The sequence below is a fragment of the Plecotus auritus genome (assembly GCF_963455305.1).
Source record: "Plecotus auritus genome assembly, chromosome: 12".
In the NCBI taxonomy this organism is placed as follows: Eukaryota; Metazoa; Chordata; class Mammalia; order Chiroptera; family Vespertilionidae; genus Plecotus; species Plecotus auritus.
Genome location: NC_137778.1, coordinates 44,197,120 through 44,213,764, shown reverse-complemented (window position 1 = coordinate 44,213,764; position 16,645 = coordinate 44,197,120). Strand labels below are relative to the sequence as shown.

The window sequence follows — 16,645 nt, the reverse complement described above, 5'->3', positions numbered from 1 at the left end:
GAGAGACTCGAGCCTCCCTGTCACGTGCAGCGATGCCCTTTCAGAGGGTGGGCGTGGAAAGCCGCTCCGGAGCCCTGGGATCCAGTAGCAGGCAGCGTCCCTTCCCGTTTGGGGGAGCGCGCCGTGTTCTGTGAGCCAGCCTTGGGGCGGGGAGCCCTGTACTCGGGGATCGGTTGGTTGAGGTTTTTTGGAAACTGGGGACACTGCTGGTCAATGCAGCATTGTGCTTTCTAAGAGAATAACGACTCGGGGAAAGCGCATGAAGGAAGGGTGGAGGCTGGTGAGCGAGGGTCGGGCGGGGCACTGCGGCTGTCGCCCAGGTCTCTGCTGAGGCTGCTGTGCCGCAGGCCGGTCCTGAGTCAGGGCCTTGGTTCCCCGTGGGGAGCCGCAGAGCAAAGGCTCGGTCTGCCTGTGCGGCGGAGCGCTGCCCTGACACGGACATGACGCTGGCCGGCAGCCCATGCTAGGTGCCTGCCCACGCAGGCGAGATTGGAATCCGTGTGCGTGTGCGTGTGGTCCCTTTAAGGGAGTTTTCACCGGTATTGTTTTGAAATGGGTGAACTTGTGTTGACTTATTTTTTAGTTTTAAGCTTGGTAATGTATTAACATAAACTTAATCTTGTGTGTTAGGGAAGGGGCGTCCTTTTTCAGAGCGGGAGTCGCTGAGTGAATTATAAACCTGTGGGCTTGAGTGGTCACCGCGGTCTCCGGTGGTAACAGGACGCTCCTGGCCGTTCCTCAGTCTGCTTCCGTTACTTCCTTAGCCAGCACGTGCAGTCAGAATAGTCAGACGGAGGCGATTAAAACGCTTCCCACATCCCGCAGGTGGGAAGGTGCGGGCTCAGTGTTAAATATTACAGTTCTCGCCAACGCCAGCCCTGACCTGACAGGAGACGGGGTTTCCTTTCCCATGAGTTAGAAGTGCTAAGCGCAGCCCTCGGTCCCAACTGTTCACCCAGGGCGGGGCTGCGCTCACGAAGAGGGACGGTCACGCCCTGCCCCAGGCTGGTGTCCGGCGGGACTGGCCTGGCACTGACGAGGTGCAGGACCAGCGCACTTAGCGCAGCTGCGTGGTCCTGGGCCCCCTGTCCTGGGCCCTCCGCCAGGTGCCACCTGGGGATGCATGGCCGCTGCCCGCCTGTCGGTGTTGGGTGACCGGCTGGAGGGAGAGCAGGCCTCCAGCTCTGCAGCCCGGCTCGTCCCAGGCTGTTCGGAGGCAGCTGCACGCCGCACGGGAGGGAGCGGCCTTGCCCGTTCCACGGGACCTGCCAGATGCGCCTCAGGGATAGTTACCTGCGTGGCGCCCGTCAGTGCGGCAGCCACAGAAGCCCAGGAAGCCTCAGCAGGCCCCGCGGGAGGGGGAGGGGGAGGTGTCGCCGTCGCCGTCGCCGTCACCGTGCCGGCCATTCGGGCACTGGTGGCAGGACTGTGTGGGACCCTTGTTAATTTTCGCAGCTTTTTAAAAGGAGAAGTGTGTGTGCATGTGCTTGACGGGTTGAAGTGCAGGTTCAAGCAGCACTTTCTCTCTCAAGAAGAAAGTCCCTCTGACAGCTAGTTCCTGTCCAGCGGGGACAGCAAGGAGGGAAGGACGGGGTCTGATCCCTTCCTGGCCGCTCCTGTGTCATTGTCAGTCACGCCTTCTGCTAACGGTCACTCCTTAACATGCTCGTGTGCTTTCTTCCCTTTCACAGGCCCTGGATGGTCAGAATATTTACAACGCTTGCTGTACTCTAAGGATTGATTTTTCCAAACTTGTGAATTTGAATGTAAAATACAACAATGATAAAAGTAGGGATTACACTCGCCCTGACCTCCCGTCTGGGGATGGACAGCCCGCACTGGACCCCGCTATTGCCGCAGCGTTTGCCAAGGAGACCTCCCTCTTAGGTATGGCTTCTTCTGTCTGTGCCATTGTCCCCCGTTAGCCAGTGGGAGAGGGCCTGTTAAACTCCAGTAAGTTCAGGGAGCCCCCGCCCCCCCCCCCCCCCCCCCCCCCGTTTGGAATTTAACAAATTGTGTCACATCTTTCTTTTCTTGGGCAAGAAGCCATATGGATACTGTTGAGAAAAACTTTAGTGTTCTTTATAAGGTATATCAAAATTACATCAGTTATGTGTCTTCACACCCTCACCGTGTCCCCAAAGCAGAGGAGAAAAGCTCTCGTGGAGAAAATGCCGAGTTCTTCATGAATATTGACCCTTTCACGTGGATGTCATGCTGCCTGGAGTTAAGTGTAGGTCCAGGCCCCTTGTGCATATGGCGGGGTGGGGGGCGGCAGGGGAGCTAATCTGATTGTTTTCATTTCGCGCAGCATAGAAGCAGTGAGATGTCAACAGACAAATGTGGAACGGGAGGAAGGCGTATTATACTCTTAAAAAAAATTTACACTGGAAAGAATTTTCTATAAGATTAGTTTTGGTATTTATTTTATTTCACCTTGTTTGACAATGGATGTGACCCACCTAACAAAAACAGTGCACAAATTTGCAGCTGATAGAGTTGGAGTCAAGGTGGAGAAAAAATAAGGAAAATGGTATTTTGTAAGTAAAATGAATGAAGTCATCACTTAAGGTGAAATCTTAGTTTCCTTTTACTTGATGTGCCTGGGACATTCTTGATTTCTGACATTTGTAAAGTTGTCTTTAGAATTCCTATCCATATGGAACCAAGATTTCATGAGTCTCAAAGAAGCTCTTACAGTTAAGTTTATGTCCATCAATTAAAAAAAGGAAAAAGTATTATAATGAAATAATTCTCAAAAATAGATATTTATTTACTGTGGATATGTAACATTGCACTAGCCTTTTGTAAAAATGTAATGGAAGTGATACATCTGGAATAGAGGCACCCTAATGCAAGAGAAGCAATTGACATTTGAAATGAATTCTGGTGACTTCAGACAAAACTGACCCTTTGTTCTAATTTTCTGCTACATCTCGCACCAGCCATCTGCTCATCCTGAGGATAATGGATGCTTTGTTTTGATAACATTGTTTCCTGAAAAGCTCTGTTACTTTATGGATCTAATTTAAGCCTTTATTCCCTCACATCAGTTTATAAATGAGTTACTATTTCAGGTGTACCCTCTGTGAAGGTAAAGCTGAGAGAACCAGTGACACGTGCCTTTGTTTATAATTATCACTGTAGATTCTTAAAGACTTCATCAGTAGAAGTTGTGTTGTTAGGTTTCTTGAGTATCTTGTAGGCCCTAGACAATTTGTTAGGGACGTGGCAGGCACACAGTGTGACCCTAAAGGTGTCAAACAAAGGAGAAGATGACATCAAGGTCTTACACGTCATTTCTGAGAAGCTTAAAAGATTCGCATGCAACTCATTAAAGAAACGGTGTCACAGGAAAACACCAAGACACCCCAGCTGATACCAGATACCCACGTCCTGGGGCCCGAAGGTGCTGGGTGCCTTTGCCCGTGTTTGTATTTGCTTAGACGTCCCGGTTTTTTTTCTAGGGAACTCATCCCTGTTTTCCCTGCAATCTCAAGCATCCTACATCTTTGCATTGAAAGCCTAGGAGTAAAGCCGCTCAGCTCCTGATAGAGTGCTTGCTGTCTTCCAGCTCTGGGGCGAATACGTTGTTTTTGTTTGTTCTCTGCCTGAGGAGAAGCAGGAGAGCGTTCTGGGGTGAAAATAGGTGAATGTGCCTTCCTTTACTCCGCGACTTCATCATTTACCTCTTCCGATGGCTTTGCATCTCCTTATATGTAACGGGGCTTTTTATTCCCGAAGTACCCTAAAATAGTTTTGCAAGTAGGTGAGTTGTAAGTTTTAAAAATCAAATAATGTAGCCTCTAGTAATTTGGATAATTTATAAGAGAGAACCACTGTTATAGTTTTACTGAAAATACAAACTTTTGTACAAAGTTAAAACCACTTTATTTGCAGTTTTGTGTATAAGTGTCATTTTATTAAGAAAGTTTTTAAATGATCATTTTAATAGCTGCATTGTGTGATAGTGGGCAACTTAGTTGGACATGCTTCCATACTCTTCATTACTGTAAGTGGCACATGACAGGCACCCTGTGCATAACTTGGTTCTCAAACTATTTCTTAGGCTGGATTCCTAGAATTAGAATTACTAGATCAAGGAAAATGTTCAAGGCTTCAGATTCTTACTGCAAATGTCGCCTTAGAAGGTGCTGTTAGTTTACACTAGCAGGAGCGGTACGTGAGTCTGGCTGTTCTTCCCCCGCCTGCGTGAGTGCTCTTTTTCTGCGGTGTAGGGTCTTCATTTGATAGGAATATGTCAGATGGTTGTTTATTATTTTGTGGCCTAGTTTAGTATTCGCCAAGCATGAGAGGAAGAGGGTTAAAGACTTGAAACTTGAAGCAGTGCACATTTAAATCATGGGTGAGATAAAGCACCAAGAATCGGGGATGAAGTAAATAGGATTAAAACGAGAAGTGCCTATTCAGTTCAGTAGTTACCGTAAGGATGGTCACAGGGTATGTATATCAGATAATGATGGGGGAGGATACACCAGGACAAGAAAGCACCTCCCCTGAGGGAGGCAGGCAGGGTGCCGAGGACAGGAAGAGGATGGGGCGGGGGTCGGGGGGGGAGGACAGCAGGCCCGGGCAGTGTCTGCAGTGGGGACGTGCACAGTCACTAGCCCCAGCGGGGACTCCACACCCAGACGTCCAAGTCCAAGATCTGGCCCAGCCGTCTCACTTGTAACGGACGTGGTGCTGTGGCCGTGGTGCGGGTTCCATGTGCTAGAGCCTTCGATGAACTTGGCAGGGCCTGGCATATAGTGAGTGCTCAATTCATGTTGGCTGTGTTTAAGGCTGGCTTCAGTTGTAGAATTCCCTGCAGTGGCTGGATTAGGAGGACAGGGGTCTGGAAAATGGAGATACTGGCTAGAACCACCCTGAGAACTGGCGGGATTTTTATTAAGCTGCGGAAGTTCAGGGGCAGAGCTGGAGTCAGAAATGAAGTCATCGGCCTTACAATCCATGTTCGTTTCCCCATTCTGTGTCTGAAGAAAGGGAAAGGGGGGCAGGTGGAAGGAGAGGACTTCGGAAATTGGTTGAAGAATTTAGGGGTTTCTGATCCTCCTGAACAATGAGATTTACAGTGGGAGTCAGGACTTCAGTCTAGTGTACTTTTTAGGGAACTCCGCGACTGCTGGCTAACAGAAGGTGGAATTGGTGCGCGCACGCGATTGTCGCTCTTACTGCTTTACAAACTCAGGTGAAGGCATAGCCAGAATGGAAGCCTGGTCTAGCCTCGCCTGCCCCGCGGAGTGGGAGCGGGTGGTGGGAGGAAGCTAGAGCAGCTGGGCCTCACGGTCAGGCCGTGCCGGGAGAGCAGGCAGGTGAAGGTGGCTCTGGTTGTGTGGCACGGGGTGGAAGAGCGGGTGGAAGGGTCTGGAGGTGGGTGTGAGGAGGATTGGGAAGTGGAAGGAATGAATGGCTGAGCAGGGAGAGGGGAAGGAGACAAGGGTGGAGCAAGAGAACTTCTCACTGGGGGGCCAAGGGCATAGGGTAGCTGAGTGGGAGGAGGTGAGAGTATGCGAGTCGACAGGAGACAGTCCTGCGTCAAGAATGTACTAGAACCCTGGCTGGTTTGGCTCAGTTGGTAGAGCCTCAGCCTGTGGATTGAAGGGTCCTGGGTTCGATTCCTGTCAGGGGTACATGCCTAGGTTGCAGGCTTGATCCCCAGTGGGGGCATGCAGGAAGCAGCCAATCAGTGATTATCTCTCATCATTGATGTTTCTATCTCCCTCTCCCTCTCCCTTCCTCCCTGAAATCAGTAAAGTATATTTTTTTAAAAAAAGAATGTACTAGAAAATGCTAAGGATTAGGAGCTGTTTGAGACTTTTTTTTGTTCATCCTCACCCAATGATACTTTTCCATTGATTTTTTTTTTAGAGTGGAAGGGAGGGGGGGAGACAGAGCGATACATCGATGTGAGAGTGACTCATCGAGTGGTTTACCTCCCACGTACACCTGACCAGGGCCAGGGATCAAGCCTGCAGCTGAAGTATGTGCCCTTGATTAGAACCGAACCCAGGACCCTTCAGTTCATCGGCTGATGCTCTATCCACTGAGCCAAGCCGGCCAGGGTGAGATTTTTTAATTAAAACAATTTTTGTAATTGATTTTAGAAAGAGGAGAACATGGATTGGTTGCCTCCCTCACAGGCCCAGACAGGGGATCGAACCTGACACCTTTTAGTGAACGGGACGACACTCCAGCCAACCAAGCCACACCTGCCAGGGCAAGGTCATTTTTAATTTTGGAAACGAACTAGTTCTTCAGTAAGGTTTCTTAGTAGATTCAGAGGTTTCTCACTTAGAATTGAAAATGAAACCAGGAATTAAACTGATTTTAACTTTTTATTATGGAAAAGAGCCAGTCAAGTGGCTTTGATGGATCTTTTTTAAAAGATTTATATTGTTAAAAGGGATTTTGAGAGTTGATATTGCATTTCTTTCTCCTGAGAGAGAGAGAGAGAGAGAGAGAGAGAGAGAGAGAGAGAGAGAGAAGGCAACTGGATCCCGTTAATACCAAGGAACTTAACAGAAGTGTCAGTGACTCTTTCTACTAAAAGCCAGTGGAGGCAGGGAGACAGGAGTGCCTTGACAGTGTCGTTGGCACCACTGTGGGTTGTGCTGGTGCCAGCTTGGGGTGGGTGCCACGTGCGTCGGCCACAGCTGTGTGGAAAGATGGGAAACGGTGCTGATTGGGAGGGGGGTCCCTGCTCAGCGCAGTGGCTGTGAGGCGTTCAGAATGTATCTTCGTAGACGACACGGGCATCAAGTGAAGAGAGCTGCCCGCGGAACGTTACATGGCAACAGCCGGTCGGTGTCCTGAGGACTGTGGTGCGTTAACGTGAGCGGTTAGAGACGCATTGGCCTCGCTGGTTAGGAGCCCGCTGAGCGCGAGGAAACGCTGACGCAAAGGCTCCGTTTCAGACGCGGGTCCTCCTCTCTAGGTCTCCTAAGTTAAACTGGGCGCATGGGTGACAAGATTGGCCTTGAGTTAGAGACTGTAGGTCAGTGTGATGGGCACATGAGTTCATTATTCTAGTCTCTCTACTTTGGTACATCAGAAATTTTCCAAGACAAAAAGTGAAATCTAAAAAAATGTGGAGAAATAAGAAAAGACAGGGGGGACCCAAACCATGGTATGGGCGAGAGGTTGTAAAATAAACTCAGCCAGAGCAAAACCGTACAGAGGGAAGGCAAGAAGCAGCTGCTGGGAGGGGCCGTTTTCACATCGAAAACTAGAGGCTAAGAAATTGTGGATCTTACCCTCAGACTGACAGTGGAAGGTCATAGTAGTTTCCAGAGTAAAAAGATAAAACTTTGGCTAAAAGAAAAGTATCTGAAACCAAAGGTGACAGCACATCCCTGTGACGCAGACAAGAAGGCTGGAAAGAAGGAAGGAAGTGAAACGGCAGCTGTGGGGCCACAGTGCTCAGGGCCAGGCCTGCCCAGGTATGTCTGCACTAACGCCATTGAGGTGGGGTTTGAATCATGGGAAGGAGGACGAGACCACATACTCATATCTTTATGAACGAGCAGTCACTGAGAAGTAAGCTGGTGTGCAAGGAGGAAGGATTGCAGTTCACCGGCCTCTGAAAAGTGGGTAAAGATGCTGAGGTAGAAGGAATTCTCTAAAGAAATAACCGAAGTGCCTTAAGGGTGAAAGCGCAGCAGACTGGGAAGTAGAGCCGAGCAGTCCGAAGGAGGACGACCACCAGTGGGGAAGGACAGGAAGCCCTGGCAGGCCGTGTGACAGGGTCGTGTGCTTGTTCCTCCCGGGAGCACTGTAGTGGAGGAACTTGGGTTCGTGGTACCTACTTGAGTGGAATTAAGGCCAGCAGATTTTGGTAAGACTTCCTTCAGGCCCTTTGAGTACATTAAATACTATTTGGGGTGATTTGTTCAGGCAGCGATTTTCAACCCTTTTCATCTCATGGCGTGCATGAACTATTAAAATTCGGTGGCACTCCAAAAAATCTATTTTTTGCCAATATGATGAAAAAAAATAGGTGTAATGTTGGTTCTTTCACACCAGATGGCTGTCGTATTGGCTGTGGGCATTGGTGTTATTGGACCATCCAGGACATGGTCAGTGTTCCTGCCAGTCAGGGGTTGCATGTTTTAAACACATTCCCAGCCTCCCGTTGAAAATCTGTGTCCATACAACGGGGGACCCCTGGTTTATGAGCTGGGATGACTGGTTTGATTTCAGGCGTGAGCTCATGAAGACCGCACTGTGTGAAAAGTGAGTCACTCGTATGTTGAAGGTGATTTTTTAGATGTGGCTTCTCTGTAAACCCGGGGCGTGCACGTCTTGACCTGACTGTATTCCACCCGTCATGCTTCCTTTGCGTTTCCATAGGAAACGGGACCGTCTAACTTGTTAATACAGCCGTCCTTTAATTCTCATGGTTAACGATTTCCCCGAAACCAGCTGTCTTTCTGTAAGACTCCCTGTCAGCAAGCGCTCTGTCTCCGTGTTACACAGATTGCCTTCCAGGAACCACGGGAGTGCGGCCTGAGCCCTGCAGCCTTGGTGCTAAAGTTGGTGTTTGTAAACGACTTGTGTGTGTTTCGTAAAATCCGCTTTATTTTAAAATTAGGGCTTCCTGTTGCAGCTGTTCCAGGAGCTCTGAGTCCTCTGGCCATTCCAAACGCCGCGGCAGCTGCGGCTGCGGCCGCGGCGGGCCGCGTGGGGATGCCCGGAGTCTCCGCGGGCGGCAACACGGTCCTGCTGGTTAGCAATCTGAACGAGGAGGTTAGTGGCCGCCTGTCCTGTCCTCCCTTCCCTCCATTCCATCTGTGCAAGTTTCCATGTGGATTTCATTTTGCACTTGCCTTTCTTTTATGTACATTCATTAGTCAAAGTATTTTTGTATATTTCTACTTCTGAATAAAACCTATGTACTTAAGTAATACTTTATTTCCTGATAGTCATATCTCTTTAAATATATATTTTTTAACCTAACTACCTATTTTTCCTAAGAAAAATATGGTGAAGTACAGTAGTTTGGCTTTTTATCTTTTGTTTTCAAAGGCAAATGTAATCCAGTTTGCAGATTTAACTGTAAAAATTTTTGCTCTTTGCCTTGTCTAATTATTTGCTTGTTCATTTCATGCTTATGTGTCATTGTATTTTTAAATCTTCTTTGATGTGAACGACTCTAATCCGTGTTTCTTTAAAGGTTCTTCCAAAGATCTTGCCGAGGCACTCTCCCGCCTTTTAGTAATTTTTCTTTGCAGTTATTAGTCACTGTCTCCTACAGATATTTTCAGTGTTATCGCCCCCGTTACATAGTTTACCGCTGAGTTATTTTTTAGTTGTACATTTATGTCTGGTATGTTTTATTTTGATTGCTATGAAAGCTGGTATGAAATGTGGGAGGCTCAGTGTATCACTTTATGGTGTCTAATTTGAACATTTGTTTCATTTTTAATTGGCCTCTGTCAATACGAACATTGAGCTTATTTTATCATTGGTACTACTGTCATTCGCAGCTCTGCATGTGAAAAGGTTTGAATCAGAGTGCCTTTGTTTTTCTTGTAAAGATCCTGCCTGCATTTCATAACCAGCCATGCTTATGCAGTTACAGTCAGAGTTTACACCCTTGTGCATGCTCCTGCCCCGTGTTGAGATGAAATGCTGTAATTTACTCTTTGATGTAGATGTACTTTACCCATATTTGTCTTGGATGACTACATTTTACTCAGTTTTTCTTGTACAGTACATAAACCAACCATTTTCTGACCAAATTCCTGCATTTCCTATGTACTGACCTATATTTTATTTTTTTTTTTGTTCCCCAATTCCTTATTTTTTTCTTCTGCATTGCTGTTTCCCTTCCCCATTTCATCCTTTCCCCTGTGTGTGCACCTTCCCTCTCCTTGTCTTTCCAAACACCCATCCCTCCCCTGTCTGATCCTTTATTTTCCTTGTCCTTGTCTTCATTCCCTGTCTCCATTCCCTCTGTTCATGCTTCTGGGCTTGAACAAATGTTCCTCGGACCAACTTGCCCCAATTAACCGCCTTGAACCATGATCCATGACCACCTCACCATTCTGCGGGAACCACCCTTCGTATGGATGATCTGTTCATCTCCGCTCTTCCTCGACTCTCCTCTCTCCTTGTCTTACGCTGCTTGCTCTTCTCTCCTTCTAAAGATGGTTACGCCCCAAAGTCTGTTTACCCTCTTCGGTATGTTATTGTTAGCACTATACTTTATTATTGATTTGATTTTGGTTTCACCTTAATTCTTATTTGTAGCTAGCACTTTGGCTTAAAGTTGAATAGTAAATCTTTTGCTATTTTTCTTTGCTATTTAAAACTCTCCATAGACACAAAATTTGTTTTAATGCATGCTGATTTATTTTGCATGGTCTTTAATATCATTCACATAGCTTTGAGGGTTTATCAAAATTTGTTCTTTTCAAAATTCACTGTTCAAAATCTTGATCTTTCTTTATTCATTTGTGAGAATGATGAGTTTGAATGAGTGATCATGTTGATGTCTGAATGTTTCATTAATATGTCAGAAAGATAATCTTTAGCTGACTTGCACATAAAATTAATTCCCTTTTTGGATTACCTCTGTGGCTCCACCAAAGGTGTTTATGGAGACGTGCAGCGCGTGAAGATCTTGTACAATAAGAAAGACAGCGCTCTGATCCAGATGGCGGACGGGCACCAGTCTCAGCTGGGTAAGGCGAAGCCGCGGCCCTGCCGTCTTCCCGTAGCGCAGGTCCGTCCGTGATTGTGTCCGGAGCCAGGGCCCACCTTGTCGTGTTAATGTTCCTGTTTCCATGTCGGAGGTGTAGGTGAACGTGCTGCTGTCCTCACTGTCTCATGTTCAGTCTCATGGGAAGGGGTTCAGGCTCCAAAAATGCAGTAACAACTACGTACAAATTACGGCATTTACGTTATAAAGCCCTTTTCCCGCTTATCCCCTGTAACGGAAGTGAGCTGTCCATACACTCCGGGATTCCAGTTAATGCCAGACTGCTTGAATTCTAACGTCATTTCAAAGTCAGTAGTCACCTGGAGAATGTATTTTACGGCGACCAGGTTCCTTCAAAATGAAAAACCTGAGCCAGATACACCATCAATCCCTTTTGGGATCTTAAGAAATACACTTTCGTCAAGTTACACCTAGTTTTGCTCATGTAAGTAGTCAGTGATTTTAATTAAATTGGTACCTCATTTGACTACATCAGAATCAGATATCATACTTGGGCCTAACCAGTCCTCACACTGATTGAATGGCATGTTCCTCGCTGAGAATTCTGTTAGTTGAGATTCAGGAATGATGGTGCCTCCGGCTGATTGCACAGTCACAACTTTTATGTTGACGTTTGCCGTTTTTGAGGTGCGGACTGGTGTAGTTTTGCTGTTACATGTAAGGAGACTCACCAGCTAACCACGTGATAGCCGGGCCTTTTGGCCTTTGGAGACAAGCAAGCTTGAATTGCAGGGTTTCTTACCAGCGATGGTGGTAGCTCAGACAATGCACAGAACTTGATGCATCTGTCTTTCTACTTGAAGTGCAGATCCCTGCCTCTGAGGAGGGGGCTTAGGCACCGTGTTCCCTTCTCCCACTGGGGCCGCTCTGCTCAGGGCGCTGGTCCTCGTGAGGAGCATTTCTTCCTCATCGCGAGGGAGCTGCGGGGGGCAGGGCCTCGGGGAACGGGTGCCCACAGTCACTGTGGCTGAGCAGTACCAGGGGGGGATTAAACCAAGTCCTTCCGACTCGTTTCTGGTTTTGCTGTATGTCCGGACTGTTGGCATGAGTGCAGTGTGCCTAGATTGGGGGATGGGGGAAGATGAGCTTGGGGTTGGGGTGGGAGGAGAGGGCAGAGAGGCGTGCTCACTTCCTTTCCGGGGCCACGGCTGATGGTTGTCGGGGTGTGGCTGGGGGGTGGTCATCGGGGTTTTCATTCTGTGAAGGCAGCTTTTCTGCCAGATGCTTCGTTGGGGCAAGTGGATTAAACGTGACACCAGTGGTTACTAGACACTCAGGACTTCTTTCAAACCCGAGAGTTCAGTTCAGATTTTAGACTATGAGAATCATCTTGGCTCTGTACTTTGTTAAAACTGGGGCATTGTTTCTTTTCTTGTAGCCATGAACCATCTTAATGGACAGAAAATGTACGGGAAGATTATCCGTGTCACTCTCTCCAAACATCAGACTGTCCAGCTACCTCGGGAGGGGCTCGATGATCAAGGTCTCACTAAAGATTTTGGTAATTCCCCACTGCATCGTTTTAAGAAACCTGGATCCAAAAATTTTCAGAACATTTTTCCTCCTTCTGCAACCCTTCACCTGTCCAACATCCCGTGAGTATCAGCAGTTAGCTGGAGCCGATGAGGGTGGGCCCTTGAGAAATGAAGAGTAAAGCTGATGACTAACCTTCTCGTTTTGCTCCGATCCCCAGCCCGTCAGTAGCGGAGGAGGACCTGAGAACACTGTTTGCCAACACGGGGGGCACTGTGAAGGCATTTAAGTTTTTTCAGTAAGCACCCCTTCCGGTCTTTCTGGTGGTGGATGGAAGGAAAGTTCTCTTCAAGGAAGTTTTATTCTTTTGTTTATAGACGTGGTGGTTTCTGGAATGGGCAAAGCTCAAGCATGTCACTAGGCCTGCCCGGTTGTTGGCCAGTGTCTCACTTCCTCTTTTGTTTCAGAAGAGATCACAAGATGGCCCTCCTGCAGATGGCCACGGTGGAGGAGGCCATCCAGGCCCTGATCGACCTGCACAACTACAACCTGGGCGAGAACCACCACCTGCGAGTGTCCTTCTCCAAGTCCACCATCTGAGCGCGAGGCCCGGGATCCCAGTGTTGTGTCATCACCAGTGACTGTTCAGAAAGTGGGGACCAGAGTTTGTTTTTTTTCCTTTTTTTTTTTCTCACGCTGTTACCATTCCTTGGTTCTAAACGAAATGGCATATGTAAAGGCAGAGTATTAACTGCTGATTCCATCTGTTCGATAGGGAAGCCATTTTTATTGTCTGTTTAAAATTTGTTTAATTTTCCTTTTCTTTTTCAACTTAGTTGACATACGTGCCTTAAAGGAAAACTAGTGTTGCTATTGTGCAATTGACTAGGCATTTACAAGGACTGCTTGTCTCGGGCACACTGTTACATGGGGTTCACTATGTATAGGCAGGGGTGTGTGAAAAGGTTAAGCTTTTGTTTCTCCTGCTTGGAACGTACTTTGAATTACTGGCTTGTCACATTTCTTTCTATTTAGTCAAATAAGATGCAGGATATTGAAAGAACAAAGCAGCATTTTTTAGTTTTATTACCTTAGGCTTTATTGCTTTAAAAAACATTGGCCTTTTTGTATCTCACCATTCTGGTCTAGATTCTGTTAGGAATGTAGGCATTAGTTGAATTAACAAGATGCAGAGTATTAATTTCTGTAAGTTTGAGCCCTACGTGGAAAGCATTGTGGAACCTTAACCTTTTGTACACGCTCTTGTGGGACGCGTCATATAACTACTGTCAGCACTAAGTAACGTCTTGTTTGTGGCTGAATATTTTCCGTAGATGTTTTTTGAAGTTGACATGACTTATGTGCATTTCAATACCTATTGCCATCCTTAGTTTGTGATGACGACTGGACATGGCTGTGGATTTCTGAGCATGGAGGCGGGTCTAGCTAGTGCGGACAGGTGCATGTCTTTCCAGGATGCAGAGGCACCGCAGACCTTTGCAGGAAGATGAATTTGTGACAGTTTCCTAAAACTGACAGCCAGGTGGGACCAAAGTTTATGTGCCTTTAGTCTTAATTTACCTTGCATTGTAATATTCAGTTTTAATAACTCTTCAAGATATTTTGTATTTAGGAATAGATCTGACTTTAATAAAAACATGGCTCAGAATCTACAGGTCAAATTAATTTGAACAGTTCTTGTCGATCTGAATTGCTGATTCTGTTTAAATGACCAATACTTTTTTGAAATTGATGTACTTAGTTTCAAGATTCATAGATTCTGTTACCTATGTAGACAGAATGGTCATGTATATTTTCTATTAGTTGAGTTTTTACATCTTTAGAAATGTAAAATCCAGTCTAGTTTGGAAGCGGCACAATTAAAAATTACTTTTCTAACAAAGTCAGGAGGTCGATGGTGGTCTACTTTCCTTGTGTGTACTCTGCTCCCTCTGTGGCATGCTCAATAAACACTGTAGCTCTGCTCACCTCTGTCTCTCTCTGCTGCCTCTCCTGTCCCTGTGCTGTGCGCCCTGGCCCCGGCAGGGGGGGTGGGGGGGGGGGACAGGCACACCCACATGCTGTGAACATGCAGCGGGGGTGGGGGTGGGGGGGTTGTTTTTAATTTGAAAGACGGGGACTGCCTCCCAGGAGGAGCCGGAATTACGTTTTCCGCCCGGTACAATCTGCTGCTTAGCCGATTGTAGCTCGTGCCGTCGCTTTCCCGGCCCCTGGGGGACGCAGCGCCCTCTCCCACTGCCATGCTCTCTCGCGGTTTCACCTCTCGTCCTCTCTGTCTGCTGAGGTCTGGTCCTGCACAGCCCTGCGCTGTGAGCGCGCCGTGTCGGGAGGGTCTTCTCACCCAGGGACACACTCGGGTGGTTGAAGCCTAACAGTGATTTCTGATTCACAGCTTTCGCTTTTGAAAGGGTTCTGAATAAGGCGCTGCATATATTACTCAAAATACTTCGGGCCAATTTTACAAACAGGTACACTGGTGTCCCAATGCTTCAGAGTCATATATGTTGCTTAGGTTGGTCCTGTGATGACTCACAGTGCAAATGTGTGTGTGGAGAGGCGTGAACAGGAAGTGGCCGCTGAGTGTGTCGGGCGAGGGCGGCGGGGAGCGTGTGGAGGGCACGGCCTCCTCAAGCCGGGACCTACCGCAGGGAAGTGGGCACAGAATGGTCTGTGAGCACAGGAAGGGTTTTCTTCTACTTTACACCGAGTCCTTACTCTCCACATATTTACTCCCTTCCAGTCAGTGGGTTTTTAGTTTAAAGATTTTGCAAGTAATAGAATTAAAGTGTGCAAATAGGCACCGACACAGACAGCATGCCGAGCACACGGGCGCTCCGTGCTCTCCACACCTCAGAGTCTCAAGATGAGGATGTTTGGACACGGACACTCCCCTCATCAAGTCTCATGGCGGCTAATGTTAAGGAGGTTTTAAAGTGATTTCTTTTCAATAAACATGAATGTGAATGGGTTGAGTCTCAAGTTTCTCCAGACGCTGTGAACAGTGAGCAGTCAGTCCTTCACGGCTGAACCCGGGGGCGGTCCTTCCGCCTCTCCGCCTGCGCGCCTTCCTCCCAGGCCAGCGGGCACAGCGCACTTGGTCCTGGTCTCGTTTAGGGTTTCTGACTCGAGGAACTTCCACCTTGTATGGAAGATTCCAGACGCAAAGACTGGGACTGCCGCAGACCGCTCTGAGCTCCAGTGACAGCGTGCAGCCCTGCCTCCACCACCCCTGACCCCGTTACCGCGGCCCCGCCAGGCCTCCTCGCCGCCCTCCTGGCTGCAGGCACGCCTGTGGTGGCAGCGGGCTGGGCCGGCCTGGCACACCAGCAGGACAACTGCCTCCGGCCCCAGAACCTTCCTTCATAACTCAGCCCTGAGACCAGCAGCGGTCCCGGGAGCTGTCAGAAGCTCCCCAGGATCGGCAGGTGAGGCCCACGTATACCTTGTTTTAAGATCAGCTTCAAGGTTTTGTGATTTTTCCCCCCACTCGCCTTTGTGTTTTAAAAATAACTAAATGTAGTTGCCTGTGTTTGTAACTCTATCAGAAACACGAAGATATAAATATCGTCCTATGAAACCAGACCCCAGAACGGTGGATTTCCACCAACGAGAAACAGTCTTACACGTGAACCACGGCCGGGCGAGCCTGAGGAGGTGCTGAAGGGTTAAAGACGACGGAAGAGAGGACAGGCGCGGCCGGGCGATCCCTGCCTGGAGGAGGGCGGACACAGCGAACCCGCCTGAAAGCGAAGCTTTAGTTTACGTCAGGTCCACGAAGCACAGGGCGAGGTGCACACAGTGTCCCTGCGAGTTTCAAATTGCTTCCTCCCTGCTGTTGCCTGCTCTGAACTCAAGCTCTGTTTAGGCAGCCCTTGCTGCACCCCCCGCACCCCGTCCCTCAGCTACCGGGGCTGCAGGGCCGGGCGGTGAGCTCAGCTTACAACCTTAGCCTATTGCAGCCCTGGGCAAACTACGGCCCGCGGGCCGGATCTGGCCCGTTCAGCTGTTCTTTCCGGCCCGCGGAGCCGAAAGAGCAGAGGGTTCTCTTGCTCTCCCCTCCGCTCCTTCACCAGCAGCAGTGTTAACATGGCAACGTCGGGAAACACGGCCGCAGCTCCTTCTTCTGAGTGGGCGGATTTATATCCCCATTCAGTAGAAGGAACAACCTCTCAGTCTTCCAGAGGCTCCTTGTAATGCCCGCGAACACGTCCCCCGACATCACCCTGGGAATGCGGAGACACGTTATCGTGGTGATGTAGGGAAACACGCCCCTGGAGAGCACAGTATCAGAGCATTAGCTAAAAAGGAGACCAACAACACTGTTCCCACTGAAGTTGATGTTTTCAAGACCAAAAACCTTTCAACCCAGTCTACATTGCCATCTACATCTACGTCCTGGGCATCATT

The 16,645-nt window shown here is 48.3% G+C and overlaps 1 protein-coding gene across 4 annotated transcripts in view; it reads left to right on the top strand.

Moving 5' to 3' along the window:
• Positions 1–14,204, top strand: part of PTBP2 (polypyrimidine tract binding protein 2) — a 36,878-nt gene extending 22,674 nt beyond the window's left edge. The window contains exons 8-14 of one of the 4 annotated variants that reach the window (XM_080649378.1): positions 1,692–1,887; positions 8,627–8,766; positions 10,170–10,203; positions 10,614–10,706; positions 12,123–12,339; positions 12,438–12,515; positions 12,688–14,204. In XM_080649378.1, the coding sequence (XP_080505504.1) occupies positions 1,692–1,887; positions 8,627–8,766; positions 10,170–10,203; positions 10,614–10,706; positions 12,123–12,339; positions 12,438–12,515; positions 12,688–12,817 (888 nt within the window). In that variant the 3' untranslated portion in view covers positions 12,818–14,204. Of the gene's footprint in view, positions 1–1,691; positions 1,888–8,611; positions 8,767–10,169; positions 10,204–10,613; positions 10,707–12,122; positions 12,340–12,437; positions 12,516–12,684 lie in introns of all 4 variants that reach the window. The other 3 variants (XM_080649377.1, XM_080649376.1, XM_080649375.1) reach the window with 3 other exon arrangements.
• Positions 14,205–16,645: the final 2,441 nt, after the last annotated feature.